The sequence below is a fragment of the Alligator sinensis genome, unplaced genomic scaffold (genome assembly GCF_000455745.1).
Source record: "Alligator sinensis unplaced genomic scaffold, ASM45574v1 scaffold702_1, whole genome shotgun sequence".
NCBI lineage: Eukaryota > Metazoa > Chordata > Crocodylia > Alligatoridae > Alligator > Alligator sinensis.
Window position 1 is genome coordinate 999,154 of NW_005842567.1, and position 26,177 is coordinate 1,025,330.

The 26,177-nt window shown below is 40.3% G+C and overlaps 2 protein-coding genes across 4 annotated transcripts in view; one reads left to right on the forward strand and one right to left on the reverse strand.

Annotated features, from left to right (window-relative positions):
- The window catches only part of CUNH11orf65 (chromosome unknown C11orf65 homolog), a 55,305-nt gene extending 44,408 nt beyond the window's left edge, over positions 1 to 10,897 (forward strand). The window contains exon 11 of one of the 2 annotated variants that reach the window (XM_025214111.1): positions 9,771 to 10,897. In XM_025214111.1, the coding sequence (XP_025069896.1) occupies position 9,771 (1 nt within the window). In that variant the 3' untranslated portion in view covers positions 9,772 to 10,897. Of the gene's footprint in view, positions 1 to 6,876; positions 7,008 to 9,770 lie in introns of those variants that run through there. The other variant, XM_025214108.1, reaches the window with a different exon arrangement.
- Positions 3,181 to 26,177, reverse strand: part of LOC102387373 (serine-protein kinase ATM) — a 57,562-nt gene continuing 34,565 nt past the window's right edge. For both annotated transcript variants that reach the window (XM_025214106.1, XM_025214107.1), the window contains exons 25-42: positions 25,338 to 25,572; positions 22,787 to 22,954; positions 21,586 to 21,705; positions 20,339 to 20,556; positions 19,085 to 19,292; positions 17,239 to 17,352; positions 16,508 to 16,666; positions 14,137 to 14,275; positions 13,406 to 13,488; positions 12,096 to 12,236; positions 11,092 to 11,208; positions 9,840 to 9,989; positions 9,088 to 9,253; positions 7,148 to 7,234; positions 6,949 to 7,063; positions 5,473 to 5,536; positions 4,549 to 4,685; positions 3,181 to 3,395 (exon numbers count right to left, since the gene is read on the reverse strand). In XM_025214106.1, the coding sequence (XP_025069891.1) occupies positions 3,218 to 3,395; positions 4,549 to 4,685; positions 5,473 to 5,536; positions 6,949 to 7,063; positions 7,148 to 7,234; positions 9,088 to 9,253; positions 9,840 to 9,989; positions 11,092 to 11,208; positions 12,096 to 12,236; positions 13,406 to 13,488; positions 14,137 to 14,275; positions 16,508 to 16,666; positions 17,239 to 17,352; positions 19,085 to 19,292; positions 20,339 to 20,556; positions 21,586 to 21,705; positions 22,787 to 22,954; positions 25,338 to 25,572 (2,599 nt within the window). In that variant the 3' untranslated portion in view covers positions 3,181 to 3,217. The remainder of the gene's footprint in view (positions 3,396 to 4,548; positions 4,686 to 5,472; positions 5,537 to 6,948; positions 7,064 to 7,147; positions 7,235 to 9,087; positions 9,254 to 9,839; positions 9,990 to 11,091; positions 11,209 to 12,095; positions 12,237 to 13,405; positions 13,489 to 14,136; positions 14,276 to 16,507; positions 16,667 to 17,238; positions 17,353 to 19,084; positions 19,293 to 20,338; positions 20,557 to 21,585; positions 21,706 to 22,786; positions 22,955 to 25,337; positions 25,573 to 26,177) is intronic.

Consider the following 26,177-nt stretch of genomic DNA (forward strand, 5'->3'; position numbering starts at 1 on the left):
TCTATCCCCAAGGGGGCCAGTTTTGGAGGCTAGACACTTATCCAACAGAAACTGCACACAAACACATTTCCCATACGTAACTAAGTTGCATTGGATTGTAAAAAAGTACAAATCAAAATCTTAACATCCCTGTTACTTCACATTGTCATAGATTCCCCCTGGCCTAAAATATTCCTTAGAAACAGTCCATGTTAAATTCATTTTTTACAATCATATAACAATGTGCATGCCAGGAAAATATTATAATGTAAAAGATACAGACTTATATGTATTCTCACATTTCTGGAGTGCTAATATAGGCAACTCTTATATGGCTCTCTGGTATCAAGCGATCTTAGGTCATAGACAGATGTTATATTTGTAGTTTTATATACAAACTTGTTGAACTACAAAAAGCAGTCATACAGATGCGCACCCTGCCTATGGTGCTACAAAAATGGTGCAAGTGCCTCAGCCATGCTCCTGCTTGAAATGGGAACTTCTCCTTGGTGCTGTACCTCACAGCCCCCCAAGTAACATCTGTACACTTGCATGTAGCGCTGCAGAGGATCTTTTGCTCCAAGCATCTCAGTGCTTTACTCTTCCAAGGTGGGAGGGAGGGAGGAGTGCATTTGGCTTAACAACAACCTGGTAGAGAGCAGAGCTGCAGTCCAGCCAAAACTGGGGGGCTGCTGCTTTGTTTGCTGCAGCAACAGGGGCTGCTGTTGCCACTCCAGCAGCAGGCACTGATGGCCACCAGTCTTTGTCAGTGACAACAGATTTTGCAGTACTCCAGCTGCAGGGGAGATGGTGGGGGTTGAAAATAGGAACACCCTTCATAGTGCAACAAGATGCTGTGGCACTTGTAGTGCTACAAATGCAAATCTGTTCACAGCCTTAGTTTCAAGGTTACTGGACCTGAATTTGAGTGAAATGTTCAGAACAAAATACCTTCTCCCACCTCATGTATATTAAGTCATACTTTTTTATCCTGCATATGCTAGAAATTAACTACAATATCAGTCTCTAATTCTGACCGTTAAAAAGGAAGAAGTACTAAAACGTGCAAAGAGAAAGCTCAATGCCTGATGATCCCTGGTCATAAGAGTATTATTATGGCTTGAGACAGGTAATTTCACTGTAACGTTAAGTTTAACAGCTGAGTTCTCTGGAAAAACACTATGTATTATGTATGAACATGCCAAAATTAGGTATTCCTCCTTAAAAAGGAAAACTGTCAATATGACAGTCATACTTGCATACTAACTATATTCAGTTCAAAATACTTATATATTTCTTATTCCTATTTTGTTTATCTGAGACAGTAAAATAGACTGTTAGTTTCATTTTCTTTTCTTCATTCAATAAAATACTAAGTTCACAACACTGGAGTGGAATAATTAAATATTCTCTCTGAAGCTGAACATTTTTTTTATTTGGGTTAAATTTTAATAGTTTTTTTCTTTGTTTTCTTTTGTTTTTCAATACAAAATCTAAATTTTAGGTCAAACAATTGAAACTGTCCCTTTAAAGAATAATTCTATGTAACAGGTTCAATGGGGATAACATATACTAATAATTGCTGGGCTAACACTTCTCTACGCATTGGACCTAGACCCTACATTGATTTAGAAGTCCCATGCAGTGATTTCTTTTTTTAAGAACGTTAATAAAGTTCAAGTAATACAGCCAGTGACCAAGATTTTCTTTTTTAAATTAGTACCTAAACACTCCCTACAAAATACTTGAGTCAGAAGTGCTGAGCACTTACCAACTCCAATAGAAATCATATTTGAAAATCAGAACATGTATAGAGGAGCCTAACTTTAGGCATTAACTGTTTTACATCTTCATCAGCACTTTTCTGTTCAGAGTTTTCCTACTTATTACCCATGGCTGCAAGCTATGACCCTTTCCTTTCCTATGAAACCATTAACGTTCATGCTCCGTTTGACCTATTTCATTTTCAGTCTACAAATTAACATCTTATAGGAAGATAATTTCATTCCGCCTTCATTTTCCATTTCTACCAGCATTAAGGAATAAAATTTGTGCAAGTATTGACAAAAAATGTAACAAACTTAAAAATTGAAATGATAAAAGCAAGACAAACTAACGTTAGTGAAATGCTGAAGTCCAACCTCAGGATTTTGAGAGATTGTGTCAAATTTAATATATTTTAGTTGTATTTTTTTTAAACATTAAACATTTCAGGCAGGATTTTAAGAAGTATAATATAGACACAACTGTCTGAAGAGATTACTGCTTTGTGCATGTTCATTAACTATCTGATTGTTTAAAAAAAAACAAAGGGACATGCAATTCAATATATAAAATAAAACTGTACACATTAAACAAGTTATGTATTCACATTATAATTTTAAAATTTTGTATTTCTCTCCGATATTGAAAGGCTGCATATTTTTGGGTCAGCCCATAGTACATTTTTGAAGAAGACAAAGCTAACTTTGTTGCTAATGCTGTGAAAATCCTTGCTTATGCAAAGAAAATGCCAATATAATTTAAACTAAAAGGAACAAAAAAGCAGCACTATAAATGTACTTGACTCAAAGATGATTTATCAAGAAGGCATTGTGCAGTGATGATGTTCTCTCATTGGTAGCTGCAGCATTATTAGTCTGAAAAATAAACGTGCATATGAAGCTCTTTTTAGGTCTGTTTTGAATTCTGTCAAGTACCACTGCACAACAGACTTGAAGATATAGTGCTGCTTCTTTTATAAATGCACTTGGTTATTCCATGTTTTCTAGTTTACGATGATTCCACTCAGTAGAGATAATACAGTCTTATTATTATTTTAAAAAACAATATACAAGAGTGTAGAGATACTTAACCAGTAATCTGAGTTTGAGTCAAGTTTTAGGAAATGCCAAACACTAATAATAAGAATTCAAGGTTTTATAAAAGGATTTACATGTAGAAGCCACTTAATTCCTAGTTTGAGAGGAATAACCATTCCTTGAATGTCACAAAATTTCCATTGTACAGCACAGGAATACCAGAACACTATCCTGATGACAGTTGTGGAGAATAACAGTATAATTGGATATTCATTAAAGAAATTAAACATTGATTTCAAAACTGTTTATAAACCTACAAAATCACTTCTGAGATCATATTTATATTCCAGAAATTTCCATATGAAATGCTAACCGATATTCTTTCCCCAAGAATCAAACAGGCTTATTTGCTCTACAACTTAGTGGATACTTCCAGATCATACCCAAGGTTTCCACCCCGGATAGAGTCGGCTGAGGTTTTTGGGGTCCATGGCCTGTTGTATTAGAAGGTTCACCTGTCCTCCCACACTGAGCACTATCCCTTCTTCTACACCTTTCAGTTTCTCCTGAAGCCTCATCAGGACACGTTCTGCCACTTTGTTAAAACTCTGATCACTGCCAGAAAAATAAAAATGAAAAAGAATCAAACAGTGTGCAGCCAGAAGAGGATGCAAAACTTTAGGAAAGACAGGCTGTGATGTAGATGATTACAAGTCAGGTGGGTGGCAAATTGGCTCAGGGGACGCACCCAGAGAGTGGTGGTGGACGAGTTGATATCAACCTGGAAAGATGTTGGCAGTGGAGTCCCACAAGGCTCGGTCCTTGGACTGGTGCTATTCAATGTCTTCATCAGTGACTTGGGCATAGAGAGCACCCTGTCCAAGTTCGCACTGATACCAAATTATGGGGCCAAATTAACACAGCAGAGGGTAGGGAACAGATCCAGGTGGATCTGGACAGGTTGGAAAAATGGGCAGAACGAAATAGGATGCAGTTCAACAAAGACAAGTGTAAAGTGCTGCAGCTCGGCAAAAAGAACCACCAACACACTTACAGGCTGGGGGAGGACCTTCTCAGCAGCACAGCATTGGAAAGGGATCTTGGAGTCATTGTTGACTCCAAGATGAACATTAGTCATCAATGTGACAAAGCGATCAACAAGGCTAACCGCGCTTTATCATGCATGATGAACAGGTCCAGGGAGGTGATGCTTCCCCTGTATGTGGCACTGGTCAGGCCGCACTTGGAATACAGTGTTCAGTTTTGGGCGCCGCACTTCAACAGGAATGCAGAGAATCTCAAGAGGGTTCAGAAGAGGGGCACTTGTATGGTCAGAGGCCTGCAGACGAGGCCCTACGAGGAGAGACTGAGGGACCTAGATCTCTTCAGCCTTCACAAGAGAAGGCTGAGAGGTGATCTTGTGGCTGCCTGTAAACTCATCAGGGGAGGGCAGCCGGGAACAGGAAATGCTCTGTTCACTAGGGCACCCCCTGGAGTAACTAGGAACAATGGCCACAAATTGACGGAGAGCAGATTTAGGTTGGACTTTAGAAAGAACTTCTTCACACTAAGGATTGCCGGAATCTGGAATGTGCTTCCAAGGGAGGTGGTGCTCTCCCCTGCCTTGGCGGTCTTCAAGAGGAGACTGGACAAGCACCTCACTGGGGTCATCTAACCCCAGCGCTGGGGGTCGGACTCGATGACCTACTGAGGTCCCTTCCAAGCCTAACACCTATGAATAAAGCTAGGCAAGAAATAACTCCCTTACTTGGCTTTTCTGTTACACTGCTGATGATCAACGTTTAGAGTGGTACGGATGTCAGCCTTATCCTCTGGTCTCTGTTGCAAATACAGTGCTTTCAGAGGATTCATGGTCCAGTCAAAGAGGGGGTCATACAGCAGTACCTAGTCAAGAAGGAAACAAGTATTAAAATCCTAAATATAGCTAGTTTAATGACTTAACAGGAAGAGAGAAATTAAACAGCGGAAGTCCACATGAGAGTAGAACCCTTGCATGTGGCTTAATCCAGTAGTGACAGAACACAGCAAATAAACAGAGATGAACACAAAGCAAAAGCGTGTTGCTGACCCATCCCCTGATACTCTAAGAGCTTCAGTTCTGATCCAACTGCCTTTGTCCTCCCTCTTCAATAAAGAGGTCGATCTTTTTTTATATTGATTAACCCGTTTCTCCTTTTCAGTACACATTCTAGAGCACCTATTGAATTCATGTTTTTTTCCTACTGAAACTATTAAGCAATTCTGTTGTTTCACTTCTTTTCCAGTTCAGGTGCTTTATGATATACCTCAAATACTAGGTTCTGCTCTAGCATGCAACTACCAGAGCAAAAAACTCAGTAAACTAAGAGATGTTCTACTGTACATTTGCTTACTAGACATGCAGCACTACGAACGTTAGAAGTGCTACATACTTCTCTGACTAGGAGCCTTAGATATTGAAGGAACAGGTTTGTAATTTTAATGCCTTAAAGGGTTGCCACAAAAAACGTGAGCTGGGGACAGTTTAAAAAAAAAGCTAGAGATGAACAGTTTTAGACACTTCCATTGAACTATCCAATAGGAAAAAGCAAAGATTCAACGCAGTTGGTTATTTCAGTCATATTTCAACATATAGAGAGAGAAAGAACAATTTTCTTTCAGTTATTCATCAGGAAGCATGAAAATCATTTACCTCTACAATAGTTAGCAAAGCTTCTTGCGAATTTCTCATCACAGCCATCGTTTTCTCACAGCACCTACAAAAGATTTTTTTTTAAAGATGTTTTTGGCCTTCCTTCCATTTATGGTAATATTGAGTTTTTCCTCTTAAAACATAAGTCATTTGTATTTTTACCCTTCTTCAAAAGCAGGATTGTAATTATTGATGCTTCCCATTTTATAGTACAGAAAATGCACATAGGGCTAGACAGGAACTCCTGCATCCCCAAGGGCTTGTCCATGCTACAAAGCCTCTGCCACAACAGCAATAAGTTGGCACAGCCCTATAATGAACATGCCAGACATGCTGACAAAAGGGCCTTTCTGCCACTGCAGGTACACCAGCTCCCCAGACAACATGACCCAGTAATTCTCAGCCAGGGAGCTGTGGGGTGTCACACAATGTGAGCACTTCTAGGAATGTAAATATAATTCACAAGGTAAACCCAGTAAGAATCCAGTGTTAAAAACCTTCTGACCTGTTATGGTGTTTCTGAGGAATTGCTCTATTACTTTTCTGTAGTCAAAAAACAAGTCAAACTAAGAGCTGGGTGTCTTGAGCCTAATGAGGTTTGAGAACTACTGACAGACGAAACCAACAGAAGCTCTCTTCTGTCAGCAAAGTTACTTGCAGCAAGAGTTTTGTTGGCATTATTATATTCGCTAGGAAGTGTAATCAGCAGAGCTGTGCTGTCAAAACTATCATGTACATCTGCCTCAAATTGAGTTTTCTTCTGTGGTAAGCAACTGTGTCATATAATCCCACTGAAATTCAGCAAGTTTCATTTCAAAACTACCTAGATCATCATTTGCCCCCACTATTCCTATGAGTGAAGGCTGTTCCAGAACCTCTGTCCTCCACTAGTTAGAAACAACCTAAATTACAGGCCAAAGTTCGTGCCTGATAGTTTTTGGTCCCTAGTGGGTTAACGCTCTCTCCCTATACAATACAGAGGTAGTTCAATGCTGCTGCTACAGACTTCAGGACTAAGTGTTGACCTTGTAACAGAAGACTTCTTCCAGAGCCTCAGAAACACTCTAGTAATAGATTAGTAGCATTAAGATTACAACTTAATACATTAATTGACTTTAAAACAATTATATTTTAGCTTTTACTTTAGAGATGAAATTCTGTTTGCTTTCTGGTCATTTACCAGACTGCTGTGGGTGAAGGGGATATTCAGCGAGGAAGAGTAGCTCTTAGTGGAAAGAAAATTATTAGATGAGAAATGTCTTATTAAGCTTCAAAGTTTCTATCCTCATTTACTAACATGAAATAGTAGGCATGGTTAAAAGTAACTACTGCATTTACATGCAAATCACATGACCCTTTCCCCAAAAATCAGTCCTTCAAAACTGGGGCCTCTCTCTCAATCAGGGAAGCTTTGCTGAAACAGAAGCACGGAGGCACAGAAGCATGGAGAGGCAACAGACATCACACACTGCTTACCTTCTGAAGACTCCCTCCACGCCAGTGATGCCCATTCCATCCACAATGTCTCTCGTTAATCTAAAAGGAACTGTTTCTGGTGTAGGAAGGATTTTACCTTGCTCAAAAGCAACTCCTAAAGCAAGAGATGTAGTGAAATGTTACAAAAAAGTTTAAGTTAAGAAAAAGAAAGCTTTTTTCTCCCTGCTGCTCCACTTACCCAGATCTATGTGTACAAGTTCTGCAGTTTGCTCATCAATCAAGATATTCTGAACATGTCTGTCTCCAAGTCCCAGTATATAGCCAACTGAAAAAGATCATCTCATATGAAATGTAATCACTAAAACTTTTTTTTCACATTCATCTTTGTAAAAACATGAAAAAGCTGACTAAGAAGATTTATGTAAACAAGTTAAAAATGAGAGCAGGTAATACACTCTCTCTATTCAGACTAATAGTACCAGTACAGAGTAGCCCGTATAAATATCATACAATGTGTCTGCAACAGAAACGGTGCACTGGATGCAAGGGATAAAAGTTCCTGATGGAACTTTTAGGCAGAAAACCTGCTTTAATGGAGTTCTGCCCCTTCCCTTTGATGGACATGTGGTCCTATAGGCCAGGTACAGACATTAAGCTTTTACAGGTACAAGTGAAACTGGCCAAACAAAAATTCAGCACATATAGACTGGCAGTGCTCTCCTTCCCCCAAACCCCCACTATCCCCCAAAAGCTGAATATGTATTCTGTTTGCTACCGATCGAAACTATGCTGCTTGCAGAAAACCACACAACTTGGATCAATTCTGCCTCAGGCTTTTTGAATGTCTGTACATAGCCATAAAGTCACAAAACTGGTTGAGTTAGAAACCAGATATGCAACAACAATACAACAATTTTAACACTCAGTAGAGCTCTTAAACCTGAATTAGCCCCCCCGTTTTGCAGAGAGAGGTCCCTCCTCATTTTTTGCCAAATAATATACTAAGAAATACTATGATAAATATTAACAGACTTCAGTTTGCCAAAAATGTATTTTACAAGTGTCACATGCCACCATACACACCCACGCTTTAAAATAACTGTTCAAGGTGCATTTTATGATACTTTTTTTTTGTTTTCTATTAGTTACTCATTAACTCACAAATGGGCCTCACAGTCATATGTTTCAATTGTATTGTATGATACTGATACTATACTCAATACGGCATTCAGTAGAATGAATTCGAAGTACAGACAATCTTCATTTGTGTAAAGCATGAGCTTAGTGATAGTCCTCTAGGGTTAAAAGTACCATCTCTGCTGCGTGCTATAGTTGAACAGTCACAGGCCTTTGAGCCGGCCTGCTGCCCAAGAACTCATTCTATTCATATAAGCAATATTTTGAAGTATTCATGTTTATATAAACCAGGGATGCTTTAACATAGTTTAAACTTAAAACAGAACCTATATTCACACACTCATAATCTATGTAATACTCTCTTGAATATCTTCCAGAACGTGAATATTTAATTTAACTCTAAAACTGAATCACCCTGAATTTAAGAGTAAAGCCATCAAACTGATGAAAGCTCATTAAAAACCCAATATGTGTGCATTTCCATGCTGGTTCATCAGCAGCAGTTAACTAGAAATATGCTCAAGCTGAGCACCTTGTTTCAGACGTTACAAACAATGCTAATAGACAAAGAAAATAAAATTGGCACCTCTAATAGACTTAACTCTGCTAAAAACACAAGGGGAGGAATTAATATTTCCTAAATGGGAAATGTTATTTTAAATCTTCCAAGATTAGAAAAACCTACAAAAGCAAAAAAAGCCAAAATCTAAACCCGACTTTTGAATACAACAACTAGAATAAGCTTGCTAATTTCTTTTCCCCAACTATTTAGGTTGGTCTAATAAAAGATATCAGATTCACCCAAAAAACCTTGTCTGCCTATGTCCTTAGACCAACATGGCTACAACCTACACCCCTACAACTAGAATAAGAGTTTCAGTAAACTGGGTAAGGGAAGCTGTCACAGTGCGACTTGGCTTAACTGTCATTATCCTGAAATGGTATGATTTTCCTCTTTATGGAAGTGAATAAACCTGCACAAGGTCTGAAAATATGGGGACAATCATTTTGAACAGAACGACTACAGTTGTTTTACTGTACCAATAGAGGATGTAGCAACACTGCGAGTATAAGCCAATCGCTTCTCAAACCAAACAGCTGGGTCCAGGAATTTTTCCATGCAGAAGTAGCGAAACACAGGTTGAAAATTCTTGCAGATGTCCATAAAGACGATATACTTCTCCTCAAAATGCTTTTTTTGGGCATCCTTCAAACCACAAATAAATAAGAGATTTTTTTTTGTGTTCGTTAATTAGTTGGCAGGGGAAAAAAAAGAACTAGAAGGAAACGCACCTTGCTCTACTCTGATACCAAATGTTTGTGCCATTCTCTCACAGTTGTAATGAAACTTCAAAGCATTCATGTTAATCACTAACTTAAAATATTTTTAGTTCTTTAATTGTTATTTTCTTTCATTATCATGGGAAAAAGATTGATAAAAATAAATTAATTCTGGAAGATAACTAAATCTGCCAGGCCTCTGCGAAAACCATTCTAAACTTCAATAGTGTTCTCATCTGGAAAGAGATTTTTTTGGAGGCTCAACCACTGTCTGTTTTTTCTCATGTCAGATATTTAATTCATAATTAATATTTTTAATATCTGTTTCCAGATTGTTGTCAGATAAACCTGAAGATATCATCAATAAATTCAATCTCACACCCTATTGTCAGTTATTACATTACGCTGATATGAAATCCAATGTTTTGTTTTGTTTTTTAAAGATCAGCAATTTAAAGAACCTCTACTCAACATGAAACGAAACAGATTCTTCTTTTCCTACTGTGACTCACCATCATAGCCTTGTGAGCTTGAAGACTACTGTAGTCTTTTGGCCTGTATCTACTGTGAGCTCCTTCTTGAGGATTCACAAGGAACTCGCCAATGGGAGTCGTCCCTGAGCACCACTCAAGGACTCCGCTTCTCTGAGAAAGGGGAACAACCTGGGAATAGAAAACCAGTAGCAAATACATTACAGCATGCATCCTTTTAAGGGACATGAGTATTAGAGTATACAGTTCAATTCACATAGCTTCTTCTTATAACTTTTTCTAATCAATGGACGCACTTTTCTTTAGTAAAAGAACCTGCTAATGAACAGGTAGTCATGCTATACTACAACATAATTACCCTACTGAGTTTCCATGTTTGGTCCTCATATAATAATGCAGGTATTACTAACTGTTCAACATACTTTATGGGCTATTGAAAGCATTTGTTTGGATCAGTGTATTGTGTGACAATTAAAATATACATGTGAAACTGAAGATACTCAGAATATCCAGTCTCAGATTGCTGGCTCCTACTGGACAACAGGTCACACCGCAGCTGGCTCTGACTGACCCCTCTGGTTACTGAGTAGTAATTTTTTTGGTTTTGATGTTTTCCTCTTCTTTTGGAGGCAGCTATGAGAATTTCTAATTTAGATTTTTGTAGAGCGTTCACCTCTTTTGCTTTATCATTTAATTGTCAGCGAGGTATGAAAGTCTCTAGTACTAAAGGTGGGATTTGTAATTTCGATTACAGTTAAATAAACATGATTTCCATTATATACACATTTTAAATTATTCTGAAACTTTTTCCTCCCTGCCCTCATTCTTTTTACAGAATTGCAAAACCAAACAGGTTTTACTTATTTATTTTTGCCAAACAGAATGAAATCCATCTATGAGTTCTTGAAACTTTTAGAGGTTACACGGTAAAAAAGGTAGGTTTACTGGCTGTTTAGAACCACAGTTCCCACTTATCAAATACAAAGCTCATTCCCATGACTTCCCCCTCTCGTTTTTTTGATCTGTATAAAGAACACTTCAAAAAGCCCTGAAACAAAATCCAGTGCAGCAATTTTCTTTTGTACTTAATGAGGGGAACAGTTAAACTAAAACATTTGCTTTTACTGAACTCTGCCCACTTGAGGAAACAGTTAATTTCTTGATGACATGTACAATTTGTTTGAAGTGCCTTTGGGCAGCAACAGAAGAGGAAACATCACACCACACAAGTGCCACTTATCACAACTGCTGCAGCATGGCAGCAGGAGGTTACCTTGTATCTTCGGATGGTTAGCTTTCTCTTTCTGGTTTCAGTGTTTTGCTGAAGTAGCATATTACACATCTGGAAAACCTGCTGCATAACAGCATCCTGTCTCAGATCATCCCGGCCCTTGGGAAGAAATACCAAAAGCAATTAAATGACAACCTTTCTGGGATCCAATTTCTGCTACTGCAATAAAAATAATCCTTTAGAAGCATTTACGTACTCTGCAAAACCTATATTAATTTTGTATAGTTTCAAAAAATGTAATTCATGGTTACAGTCGTGCATATGCTCTCTCTCTCTCTACTTGCTTTTCTAGTACTGTTCAGAAGCTGGAAGTAAAATTAATTTACCGGCTTTTTCTTCTTATGGGAAACTTTTTTTTTTCATATTTTCCAAAATTGTACATAACTTTCTTTTGGTAGTATGCTTTGAAAGTTCAGTCAATATTGCACCGCACAGCCTATCATGCAACTGAGGCAATACCAACTGATACTGAAGTTATGATTAATAATATAAAAATCAGAATCAGAGCCACATGAATATTCTGTTGAGCTTTAATGTTATCACATAATTAGTGATGAGGACTGCAGATCATAGCTTTTCCATTGGTTGCAGAGTACTAATACTGCAGAAATCCCAGTCATCCCTGCTACAGGTCTGTACATTCCCAAGAATAATATATTTTCATGTGCCTCTCAAGAATGATATAGACACTTGGTAATTTCCTTTTTTAAAACCCTTCTGCAAACATATTTTAATTGTCAACACAGCCCTGTATTGGGAACACTGAGACAGTTCACAGAATGACACAAAAACAGGGAGGTCATCTACTGCAACCCCCTGCTCAAGGCAGCATCATCCCAATCAAATGTTAAGTGATGTACCCAAGTGACAGAACTAGTCTATATGAGAACTAGGAGAAGAATTCAAAGGTCCCCAGGCCTGTACACATGATAGTTTTTGCCATTTCTGTGACTGGTACAATAGGCAGTACATAAGAGAGAACTCACCTTGACCAGCTGCCTTCTCTCTTTTCCATCTGAGCCTATGCAATCAATTATTTTAGGCAGGTTCAGGCCTCCTGCTAAGCGAAATTCTGGCTTGAATGACCTTATTGTCACCAAATTTTCATATTTCCCTGTGGGATCCACCTGAAATCATTCACATAGTTAAAATCACTGTAATATATGTCCATCACACCAAAGAAAAATGGTTGATTAGCTATAATCTGAAGCTTTACAGACTTTATTAGCAGATTTAGCACAAAATGGTTAATATATGATCTTGGTGGTCTGTAGGGGCTAGATCAGTAGTTCTCAGCATTTTCTGAGTTAGGGCACCACTCCACCACTTTTTTTTTTAATTGGTAGCAATCCGTGGTTGAAAACCACTGTTGGTGCTGCCTCAAATTACCTCAGTGCTTTTCAACTGCGGGTAGGCTGCTGTTTCTGGGAGAAGCATGGGGGGAGGCCAGACTGGATACAACTACAACCCGAGTCAGCTCTGCCTGCATTAGGGTTATCAGAAAGCCGTAACGCAACAAGGGTGCACACGTGCTACAGCCCTGCGCATGGTGCAGTTTTGCCTGCCAGCTGCCACTGTGGCACCCAAGGGGGGGGTAGTCTCACGACACTCCCCAGTTGAGGACCACTAAACTAGATCCACAAAGGGGCATTGGGGTCTGACTAGGAGTGGAAGTCACTGCCCTAAGGTAGGTGTCTATGTGCCCAATACAATGCATAGGGAGCATGAGGTGCCTAAGGAGATGAACAACACAAGCCTGAGAGAAGGGAAAGGCCAAGGCCAGCCAATAACAAATGCCATTGAGAAAGATGCATCAAACTTCCATGTGTTAACGGAACTTAGTGACCACCCTGCAGCTACAATTTAGGCACCTCAGTAAGACTGCAATTCACAGCCCTGAACCCTCATCTGCACTTAGATGCCTAACTGCCCCTTTGGGGAATGGGAGACTGGCTAATTCCATTGCTATAAAACCTGTCCAGTTGTGGTGCTGTTCACCTTATATAGCAGCTGAGAGGTTTGAGCACATGCACAGAAAATGGGAGGCAGGTTCAGTTCCCCATCTCCTGATTCTTAAACTAGCAGACCACAGGCTAGGGTGGGCTTAGGGCACTCTCTCCCCTCCTGTGGAAGCTAGGCCACTGCATGGCCAAGAATGCAAGATCTGTAGGGTAACAAAGAGTTGAAGAACGAGCAGGACTCTGTAGGCAGGTGGTCAGGGCACTTGTCTGGCAATGGGAAATCCAGGATCATAGTTTGTGCTCCAAGGACTCTGAAGATACAATGCTTTATTCACCTTAATTTCCATGGTGGGAACAACTACATCCTCCAAGTTCTTTAGTTTAGTAATAGGCTGCTCAGCTGGAATACTGATGCCTTCTGCAGTTGAAACAAATGCAGTTTTGAATTAGGCGGGCAAGGTTCTTTGGGTAGACATGGTATCTTTTATTAGACCAACTGAATAGTTGGAAAATATATTCTTTGCTAGCTTCTGGGCACAAACACCCTTTCTTCCAATAAGAAATTGTAGGCACTCCTTGAAATTCACATTTACCAATATCTGGGGTTTTTTTGTTTTGTTTTTTTTAACCAACACTGCAGTCTGGCCCTTGGATCTCAGACCTGCATGGGGAGAAGGCTGGGAACTGTCCTATGTCCTTTAAGAGACCAGAAATGAAGCAATAAAGGCAGGTCTCTCCCGGCAGTACCAGAGATTCTCCAGCTGTCCCACATCCAGGAGCCCACCAGATTTAACCTCACATGAATTCAAGGTATCTGAAGAGACTTTTTTTTCCACAGTAGCACAGTACCCTCCTTCCCTCCCTGCCAAAAAACACTTAACTAGTTAACTCTTGAATAGAAACTCTTATCCAAAGATCTGAAGGAACTTCACAGATAATAATTCATTGACCTATCACCCTCCTGTGAGCTAAACAGTGACTTCTCCATGCTTAATAACAGAACCACAGGAATCCAAACTGTAAGCACCCGACCTACTAAGTAGTGTCCCTCTTTTTCAAGACTTACTTCTTTGAGATTTCCACGGAGTAGCATCTAAATTTGCCAATGTGATGTAAGCATCACAAAGTGCCTCAACACCTCTGACCATAGAAGCCTTCCTACTTTTTATGATATTAATGATGTTGTTAGCAGCCTCCATACGATCCTGTGGGAGCAAAGAAAATAAAAATATAAGAAATGCTACTAACTACCATCCACTAGAAATGAGGTCAGCCTGTGTAAAGAAAGGAAACACAAACACTGAATAACCTTCTGCAATACAAACCTGAATTCATTTAAGGTAGGGGTTCCCAAACTGTGGTAACACATATCCCTGGAGGTACGCAAGACATCTCTGGGGGATACGCAGATGAAATTGTGTACTGGTGGATTTAATTTTTATTATAATAGTATTTGGCATTTAAGGGGTTAAAATATAAACCATGCTGGTAGGGGTATGCAGCAGCTAGCTGGTAAATCTGGAAGGGGGTACGCAATATGAAAAAGTTTGGGGACCTGATCTAAATGCTAATTAGCATTTTCCAATCTGGGGTCAGGAGGGCAGAAGACTATGGCAGATATTTTGTCCAGGTAATGGGCATATAAAGGGACAAACGGCTTCCCTATCTCTTTCCTATTTCTGTTGCTGGCCCTCACGTGGCCGGCTAGAGAAGATCACATGTATATGGCTGAGGGTTCAGGCAGAAGTCTGATTCCAAACTCTCTTTCTCTACTCGCAACATTGTTGCTAGGAACAGAAGTTACACAAAAACCAGTTTAAGTGATCAGAAACTGGTTTAAACCTGTAACAGAACAGAAGTTCAGTGCACATAAACCAGTTTCAAAATGGCTGAAATGGTTTAAGATAAACCTGGTTCAATGTAGTATCAGACTTAACTGATTTAGGTCAAACCGGTTTCTGTCCCAGACCCCTTCTTGGTTCAAGTTAAATCACAGTCCCCCAGGATCCCAGGATGCTTTGCAGCCCTGGGCTGTGCTGTTTGCTTCAGAGAGCAGGGCTAGCTCTGCCCCTCTGCTCTAGCTGGAGCAGTGAGGGCTGGCTGACAAGGGGTGGTGCTGGGAAACCCAGCTGGGGACCACAGCCAGGTCTGCAGGGGAACAGCCCCTGCCAGACTTCCCCACTAGAGTGGTGGGGGCATGGGCAGGCAGGCTCAGGCGGAAGGGAAGGAGGGGGTTTAAACCTCCTCTCCACTGGCACAGGCCCCCAGCCAGAGTCTGCTTGGCTGCTGGCCAGCAGGAGACCAGCAGACTCCACCCCCTCACTCCTCTGGCAGAGACTGAGACAAGTGGTTGATAAGGGCAGGTGGTGTAATCCCTCTCAGCTCCCTCAGGCCATGGGGAAGGGGGAAGAGGCTGGGGAACCCGGGCTGGAGGGACTGGTCCCCTGTGAGCCCAGGGCCAAGCCCTGCAGGACCAGACTGAGAGGTAGGAGGTGACTGCCCAGATGACTTGTGACATAAGACTTATGCAAGGCTTTCTCCTATCTTTTTGGTTTATTACATTCGATTTGAAATTGGACTAAGTAGTGTGTGCTCTCACTGTATTTTGCTGGGCTGCATCTTAGCTTAGGCGAAGATTAATGGTTGTTCTTTGTTGTGTGCCTGAAGTTGCAAATTGCTGTGTTCAATACATTCTCACCTCAGAAAAAGGACTATTCTTGTTCAAGCTTTTATGAATTCAATGCCACTACCTTTTTCACTACCCGCCCCCTTCTCACCCACAAAACTATCTCAGAAATTAGTTTTAACAAAAAATATTTGGGAATGTCCTTACAGTCATAAGTAATAAAAATTCTAACAAGAATATTAACTTTAAAACTAAGTTATGAAATTGTGTTATGCTGTTATGGCTATAGCACTGCATTTACACTTTTTCTCTAAAAAAGCCCTAACTATATTAAAGATACCTTGTACAAACCCAAATATTTAAATCCCACAGATTTAGACAAGAAGCTTATAACATTTAAATATGTAAAACAGAACCATTTTTGGTTGTCATCTACCTTTAGTTATATACCCAGTCGAATCTTTGTAGCACCTAAAATTTGTAGAATCCCACTGTACCAGGGTGGAAAATCTAAAGGAAACTTCCTTTACAATACTTGGGACTTGAGGGAATATTTTTCAAGAACAGTAAGGATTTTTTTGTTGTTGAAAGCATTGTAATAAGCTATTTGCATAACTACTGTCAAACCTGAGAAGTCCCTGGTCTGTGCACAGATTTTTAAAAATTTTTAAGATTTCCCCCCCCACTTTGCATCCCATCAACAATCAGTGTCTGCAACTCTGCATTAAGGAATCCCCTGTCAATATGACAACTTTCTGACATCGTGACACCAAATGTGATATGTGAAACAAATTCAGATTGATTTAGATACCATGTCAAGTGGGGAGATTTCTTTCGGTGCATTTTTTACTAATGCACTGCTTCTTCTTGTCTCTGGTTTTGTCAGAAGTTCATCCTTCTTGGCATTTGCCAGAGCCAATATTATGAACAAAGTGTGATGCGGGTGATCCAGTGAAATGCTAGATATTAGCTGTCAGAAAATATAACAAGATTTAAAAATTAAAACAATTCAAATTAAAATCAGAGCTATACATTTTAAGCTTAAGTGTCAAAAACTCACTAAACTTTTTCATATTCTAATCAGAGGACTCGTGGTATATATATTATCTACTTTGGCTAGTCTGTTAAGATGTGAATCTACTCTGCTTTCCAATATTCTAATTAGCTAACATAGAAGGATTTATTTTTTGTCTTTTATTGTTTTGTCCATATAAAAATAAAGCAGGTCAGCTAAGTCTGTATTTTTTCAATTCCTACATTATATTCAAGAGTATTTTTAATATGAGAGCCTGACTATTTTGAGGAGTTCTACATTTATTAAAAACAATGAAGAAAACAGCAACACAAGAAAGAATTTTACATAGAATTGTAAATAAAAGGATTAGATTACAAGAACTGTAATAAAAGGATATATGCGACATAAATCAGTCAAGATAAAATATTGCATGGCAAGATGGTTGTTCTGTCAGCAGATTTTAACAGGTAAGATACAACTCTTTGTACTTAACCTAATCAAGCTACTTATGGTCTGGTGTTAATTACATTATTCAGAACTTCATGGAATCCTAGACCACCCATCTTCTTAGTTCCCATTCGAGCAGCCAGTTGGTACATCAGAGGAAGAAACTTGTATGAAGGAATCTTTTTTGCATTTTTCTGTTGTAAAGAAAGAGTAAATGTTAAAGAGATAAGAAACATAAACCATCAAATGTGACCTGATAGCCTTGTATTGGTGTTCTAAAGCAAATTACACAAAAATATCTTTGCTGGTGAGGTAAGTGGCAAGTTCATTTCTCTGGTCATTGTTTCAGCTCTCTCTGTGAGAGAGGTCATTTTATACCAGAATGATTTAGATGCGTCAGTTAGGAGGCATGGATGAACTGGATGCTACATAAACTGATGGTAACAGAACAGTCCTGATCTAGAAGGCTTGAACAATCTGATTTAAGACAAGAAAAAAAGAACATTTATTTTTTAAAAAGTATTTGAAAGAAACACATTTTAAATATTTTAAAAATAGTTCAATAAAGACAAGAAAAAGTGCTATTTATTAAAAAAAGTATTTGCAAGAAAAATGTATTACATGTTTTTAATTATTATTAAGACAGAAATAAAAGCATAATGGACATATGCCCACTCATTACTAGTTTGCAGTTTCTTTTGAAGTGGGAAAAGATGGCACCAGCACCATTTTTTTAATTGCAGAACTGCTTATGGTGCTTTACAAAAATACTTGAACAAAAATTTCTGCCTCAAAGAACTTACAATATAAATTAGCTATAACATAGCAGAGGATGACAAAGGGGTATGAACCAGGCATGGGAAGGACAAGGATTACATCAGAGAAAAGCCTTGAGTTTATTAAAAACTCAGAAGGTTATTTTTCGTTAGGGCAATTTTAATTAATTTGTTATATTAAACTGGCAGGAAATAAAATGCCAGTTAACTATTTAACTGAAATACATGAATTCTGAGGAAAAACAGAAAGGAAAATGAGGCTGCATGGTGCACAGTTATACTCTGTTTACCAAGTATATAGGTGCGTTGGGAAGGCGAGTAGCTAAGCAGATAAAAGAAATATCAAAGTGAGCTCTATTATTAGGTAGAATATACAGTATAAGTTTTAAAGGTACAAATATAAGACATGTGAATGAGCTGTAGGCATAGTGGCACAGCTGTGCAGGTCCCGGGAAGTGAGGCTAAGGGTTCTAAATTTGATTTTGACATAGAAACACTTTGTAAGCAAGAAGTGAGATCAGAGCTAGGGATGTATATATTGTTTTAAAAGAATTACCATTTAACCTCCCCTAATTATACTGGTTAAACAGTTAGCTGATAACACATACCTAGCCCTGGCCAGGTAATTTAGCCTACCCCGCAAGGTAGGGTGTGGTGCCTGCCCTACCTTGGGGGAGGGGAAGTGCAGGGAGCTGGGGGCTATGTACAGACCTGCCTGGACACAGCTGCTGCTGGGAACTGCTCCCCAGGGCCTCTGATGGGGTAGGATGGGGAGTGGGGAGGAGGCAGCAGCAGCAAGCCCCGCCAGGCAAGACCCACGTAAAGCAGTGGACAGACAGCAGTAGGAGAGGGGCTTTCCCAGCCTGCCAGCCTGGTGGGAGGGAAGAAGCAGACTAACTACGGGTACTAGTCCCACCTTGCCCCTCTCTTCCCCCCCATCCTCTCCTCCTTTCTCCTTCCCTCCCACTTACCCTGCTGCCTTCCAGTTCCTACTGGGGCACCACTTGGTCTTCCTTTCCCACACCCCTTCCCTGCCAGATTGCACCCAGCCCCGTGCCAAATGGTAACTGGTAAGATAACTGGTTACCATTGGCCTTATCAGTTAAATGATTAATTGTTTAACTGTTCACATCCCTAATCAGAACCTAACCTTCATCATCCCATTGACTTCAGGGACTCCAGAGTTCTCAAGCCAGAGCGAGCAGAGGCGGAAGATCCACATGTCATGTTCTTCTCCACTCAGTAAGCAGCTGATGTAGTTCTCTATGGCTTTGCACAAAAAGCGTCTGCAATCCTCTTTCAGTGCATTAATTGCACATTCATCGAGTTCCAGCTCTCGCTGAACCTTCACTGTGTATCTATGGATGGACAGTCTTTTAAAACTATTAGTTATACACTAGAACACCGGAGTGCTCGTTTACCAATTTAAGAACTCTCCCAATATTATTTGACACTTGTGCTGGATGTACAAGCAAAAAAAAAAAGTTGTTTCTTAAACCAAACCCTGCCTTGTCAGGTGTCTCCTTCATTGGTGTCCAAGTGGCACCACTGCTCAGTTTCAATCACTGAAAATCAAGTCCCTTTTCCCTCACTTTTTCTCTTAGGCTCAATAAAAGGAAGAGATGTACACTCTGATTCCTCTATGCCATAGGTGTCAAACTCATCCAGCTCCCTTCCTCTTCCTCTTCTCTTCCCTGTTCCCTTCTCTCAGCGTACCTGATCTGGCAGCTGCTCCAGCTGGTCTGGGACTTGCACTGTGTGTGGCGCAGATCCCAGAGCTACCAAAATGGGTGTTGTGTGCATCACAGCTGTGCTGTACACTGTGGCTGCAGCAGCCGGACTGTGCCACATGCAGTGCCTGCTCTGGGACATGTAATGAACACAGTGCCTGCTCCAGCTGGTCCAGGACCTGCACAGCACATGGTGCTTACAAGCACTGCACACACTGCAGGTGCTGGACTGACTGAGCAGGCGCTGCATGCAGTGCAGTCCCTGAGCTGCTGAGGTGGGCATTGCACGGGGAACAATCTGGTTGGGGGGGCTACCACGTGCAGCGTGACTGCTGCTCCAGCTGGACTGTGCTACATGCAGTGCCTGTTCTGAGCACTCTGGGATCTGTGCTGCAGGCAGCGCAGATCCCAGACTGGCTGGAGCAGCCGCTGGATCAGGTATCCTGGGGGAGGGAGGTCCATGGGCCCAATATGGCTTGTGGCCCAGCCTGTGTCACAGGCATGTGCCCCATGTGCATCTGATCAGATCCAGGGTCACATGCCTGTGGCAGACCACCCTGGGTCAAATCCAACCTATGGGCCATGTTTGACACTCTTGCACTATGCAACGCAAATCCCAAACTTGCTTACATTTGTTTTCCATGAGAGAACAATCCTTCAGCCCAGGCACTCACCTGTTTGTCTGAACTTTACATTCCCTTATGAGGCCAACCTCCTCCTTGGCCGCCTTCAGCAACGCTTGCTTATTTTCGAACTCTGAGGATTTCATGTAGTTTTCAATTCTTTGGTACTGAGTATCAGAGAAACGAGCCAAAGAGAGGAACGCCTTCATTTTTCCACACTTTAGCTCATCACTGCTGTCTCCACTCTGGCCTGCAGCAACTTCCACTGCCTACAGAGCAGGTTACAAATGCAGTCATGATAAGGCAGATGATCGGGTTGGTGTAGTAGTTCTAGCTATCTTTTACTGCTATACTGCTTAATTAAAACAACTCTTTTACTATTTAATACTTGTATATGCTGACATTGGCATGCATAAAAAATAAAAACAACTCTGCTAACCAAATATTTGTTTTCCTAAGAGAAATTTTTCCTCAAATACTTCATTTTCCAGCATGAACAGCTGAAGACCTTTTATCTGTAAAGAAGATAAACCACTGTATAGGAGCCCTCCAACAATTATTATTATTGCTCATAGAGAACCACAGCTGCAACACAACATGGTGGTTTACAGTCCAATGAAAGATTCTCTCCTTTGACGAGCCTGTAGCCTATAATGATGACAAAAGGCAAGAGAGAGACAACATCACAGGTGGAGAAACTGGCTGGAGTTTAAGTGAAAGTCATAGAGGAGAGTGAAAAAGCATGTGGAGGGTACCAAGGAAGTCAGAAGCAATAAGTAGGAAGAGATTCACAATAATTAGCATGAGATAGAGAACAAGGGAGAGAGCAGACAAACAATACTGAAGGCAATGAAGCAAATCCTCAAAGAAGAGATTTTTTTGATTTTTTTTTTTTTTGCAATACGTGAGAGTGAGACACTGGCCTTGCAGCAAAGGGGGGAGGATGAAAGTTCCATCAGTCCAGACTGACTATTATACAGTGGTTTGTTAAAATGATTAATTAAATAATTTTTGTCTCTTAAATGCTGTTCTAGAGTATACTGAATATTTGTTTTTTCAGTGTGGAAAAACAATATTTGACTTTGACACTTTTATCAGATCTTTTATACCTCTGTCACCCACCTCACATGGAAACATGCGCCTGAGTTGCAATAAAACCTGTCAATCCCAGATTGGCTTTGTCAGCCGTCTTTAGACCCACAGGTAAGGCAATCATGGAAGACAATCACCCTCAACTACAAGGGATTGTCAGTGATGACCTTTGTCAAACACTGCACTCTCAAAAGACCCAACCTTACCTTTTCTAAGTATTTCTGCATGATAACAGTAGGGTTTTCTAAGCATGTTTCTGCCAACCAGTTACCACATAACCTCACACACTCTGTATACATAAGTCTTAGGCGTGGATCATTCTCAACCTGTTGGGAAACACATTTTTGGAAAATAAAACAGAGGAGCAAATAAATGAAATCCCAATAAAATATTCCTCTTAAATACTTCTAATTACTTGGCCCAATAGCTCTTACATATTTATTGTGTGCCATCAGTATACGATCTCTATCCATAGCAGTCAACATCCTAAATTACATACTGTTACAGTTCTGTGGATGTCACTGTGTCTAAATAAATTTGCTTTTTCATCAACCTATTTGCACTTATAAAAGGGATAAGTTCACTAGGCTCACAAGTGACACACACTTCATTAAGAATGAGTAACAGCAAGGAAAATACTGTCTGAACTGAGAAATTATAAACAGACCAAACAGTAGTAGTGAAGGCAAACTAACCAGTGAAGAAGCTACAATTTATTTTTTTCTCCTGCAGTTCTTAAATGCCCTAATATTTATCAAAAGGCAAGGCTTACAGTCTCTGACTATTGGCATATCTTTTATTGGACCAACTGTATAGATAAGGAGAGCTTTCAGTTGCCTGTCTACATACATTTGTCTGTATCAATAGTGCTCAACCTTTGGCTTGTGGCTTTCCCCACACATCCAGAAATGTGGTGGTGGCAATCAACACTTCCACCACTCCCCCACTGCCAAACTTCCAAGCCCATGGCCAGAAGACATGTACCAGAGCCAAAGTACCGGATCAGGCTAGCATTCAGGGCCAGAGCAGCAGGCCTGATCCAGTGTGCATGGGGCCAGGCCCAATTTGATGTATGCAGGGCTGGGGCAGCAGGCCCAATGTAGCAAGTGAAGCTGGGGCCATGCTCCAGATCAGATCACACCCATGTGCTGACCCAGTGCTGGACTGGGCCCACAGACTGATCCCTTGCACCAGATCCAGCCTGTGGACTGACCCCCCACCACTCATCCAGCCCACAGCCCAGAAAATTTGGGCACCACTGGTTTTCATAGGTATGTCCCTTTTAAGAGTTCAACATGGAGTTACTAACACTGCAGATTTCCTTTTTATTCTCTCCAAAAGAAAACCCCCAGAAAGTGGCCAAAGGAGTTTAATTCTTGCTAAGTCAACACAAAATATAGCACCCACCTGGAACCAGTCTGTGTCTAATTTTTTGATCATGTCCTTGAGAACACTCAATGCAAGGCTTTCTTCTTTTTTGGCCCAGAAAACCTGAGCTTCCTCCAGTTGCCACTCAGAGACTCCATACCTAGCTGGATTGCACTGTTTGATCCGAAACATTGCTCTTTCAGGAAGCTGAAATTGAAAAAAATTAAATTTTCAACGATCTTCATAAGGAATAAAAATACACATCTCAGAAGGCTTTCTGACTCCATTAGCAATTTGCTAACTTTCTTTAACATATCCCTTTGCTACCTAATTATTGCTAAGACTGTTTTGGTTGAAATTAGGTGAGGTCATTTATTAGTCTATCATTATAGGCCATCCCATGACTCTGATAAGCAACAATCTTCTAAATGTCTCATGGTATGGAACGAAGTAGCAGCATTTAGTATTTAAAATTACTGTGAATTATGTGGTATAAATATTCCCAAAGTTATATACTCTGTTACTATGACTATCAAGCTAGCAAAAAATATTCAATTAGTTACAATAAACTTTGCAATATTTTAAACCAAAATGACATTAACAGACAAATTCCCTCTCTATACTCAGTAAATCTATGTGTATTCAGGTTTCGCTACTTATTTTGCTGGTAATGTAACATTTTCATAATTCTTTGACTTTCATTTCAGTGCAAGATGGAGTTGGATTCTTTTTATAAGCAAAAACTTGAAATAGTGATTGAAGATGTAGTTTCAGTGAAAGGTGGATTACAATCAAGAACAATATTACATTTTTTAATGAACATTGCATGCAGATATAAAATGTTGTAATTCCTAGAAACAAACACAAGTGATCCAAGTCTATTCCTGACTAGTATATAATACTTCAGCCATTCCTTCAATACTGAAATTTATATAGTACCCCAATCTTAACCCTTCCCTCCAAAATTTGTATATACATAGGCACAGGCCAAAATAACACATCACTAAGAAATCTGGTGTTATTGTCACCAAGTACCTCGTATATATTTTTGTAAATACTAAGGGACAAAGATAAAGCCGGTTTGTTTAATACAAGGCCATATATTGTACTAATAACATACTGTACTATAGTATCAGAGATTGCAATGGTATAAACTGACTTGGTGATGGTGAGAAATAAAGGATTACATGGGGATGGATCCCTAAGCTTAAACTATTCTGGAGATGTAGGGTGAGATTGCTGCCCCAGGGAAGTCAAAGGGAGCTTTGTTACTGACTTCAGCGGGTTAGGATTTCATCCACTCTTTGTCCCGAAGTTAGATATGTTCTGACACCAACTTCCAGTAAATTTTCACATGCCCTATCTCATCCTAGGATACATATTTTCTGGGAATGGTTTCTTTCCAGGGAAGTTAAAAGGGATGTTAAAAAAAAAAAGACAGTCATGACTATCATTTGGTGATTGAAGGGCAAATTACAGCAACCCAACATTTATTACTATGGTTGATGCACTAACTAGAAACAATCTAGATTAGCAGCTGACAACCTTTACAAGCCATGGGCCAGAGCAAGTGGCTCCAGTCCCATACAGGTCAGGGGGTTTCAATGGGACATCAGTGACAGGGGGGCTTTGCCTGTGCCCATGCTGGGCCCAAGAAATGTAGAACTGCGCCTGCAGAGCTGCCAGTTCTCTCTGCCCCGATCCCCGGCTACAGCACAAATGCAACTTCCAGCCACTGGGGAACTGAGCCAGGACTGGGCAGCTAGGAGCTATGATTGTGTTGCAGCTGCTTTTCCCCACACTACTCCCCTCCCCACTCACTGCAGTATGGGTGCAGCTCCCCACTGGCTGGAACCTGTGCCCATATGCTGGTGGGTAGAGGAGGGACAGGGAGAAGCAGCATTAGCACAGGCACAGACGGCTTCCAGCTGCTCAGCCCTGGTGCAGGTGTGGGCACAGCCAAGGCCCTCTGGCTCTTCAGCCCATAATCAACCCCCCAGGCCTTATGCCGCCAACCCCGGCCTAGATGGACTTTTCAGGACTGGCAGTTGGGGGGGAATGTTTTGTTTTGTTTTTAAATTAAAATTTAGCATAACTGATTCCGAAATTGAGATCAAAATAAAAAGGAATCCTGCAAAACCATTCACAGTGAGTCACTTTTCAAAATACGATGGCTCTTTAAGCATATTCACATTTGAACTTGACACTAAGTATTGGGATATAACGGAAATATTCTGGCTATCTAAACTGGAATGCTGGCACAACCATCCATAGCATGCTGATCGTGCTTCACATCTCCAGTATACCAAACTGGAGTTACGGAGCCAAGAAACATGACTTACACACAGAAATGCAGTTTTGTAACACCTGTGGAATCAAAAGCAAGGCAACTATGAACCAAAGTGTGAAGAAATGCCTGGAGAGCAGCATTCATGAAGGAGTAGTATATAGACTAAATCTTCAGATAAACAATTCATTGAATTAGACTGAACAATAAGAATTTCAACAAAGTTGGTCTTCAGCATTTCTGTGAAATAAAATGTTTCATTGATTGGAGGAGCAAGTAAAAGAAATACCCAGGATTTCTTACCTGAGTGTTTTTTGCAGTTCGTGCCAATTTGGACAGCTCCACTAAATGTTTGGTGAGAATATCTTTGATGCATTCTCTTTTGCAATTCTCTGTTTCCTTCTCAAGTAGGACCTCTAGAATTACAGTGCGTAAAGCCAAGACAGGTTCCTGGAAACAGAAGTCACTGTCCTTAAGAAGCTGGGAGTGTCGCTGCCACTTCAGATAAATCTCAGCAAGTTGCTGGTTAGTAACAGATCTGAAATCACAGATGTTATGAAAGAAAAAGAATGAAGCTGCTATTAACTCTAGCCAAATATTAAATATGAGACATGAAAGATTACTGTAAAGGACCAAGGACAACAAAACTACCTAAAAAGTTCACAAATTGAAGTCCAAGGAACGAATATCCCCTATCTGTGAAACATGTTCAAGAAAGATGGCTTCAAACTGGATCAGAAACACAAAGGGTCTGTTAGGATGATCAGGGAAATGGACAGCTTATCTTATGGGACAACCTAACAGATTTTAGTTAACCAGAAAAATAAAACCTGAAAAGACCATGACTGCTCTTTATAAATACCTCAAAGGAGGGAGAAGAATTGATTACACCAAAGGACAACCCTACCAGAAGAACAAATGGATATGAACTTGCCACAAAGGGGTTTATACATGTGCTTCAGCGGGGCAGGGGGTGGGGAGGGAGGAGGAGAACACACACGACACACTTTAATTAGAGCGCCCAGAGCGTCTTTTGTTAGCATCTCTGTGCTTAAAAATGGCGGCTGGGGTGTTTTATCTAAAGCTCACTGAACAAGCTTTAGATAAAGTGCCTCCGCCACTGTTTTTAAGTGCAGGGATGCT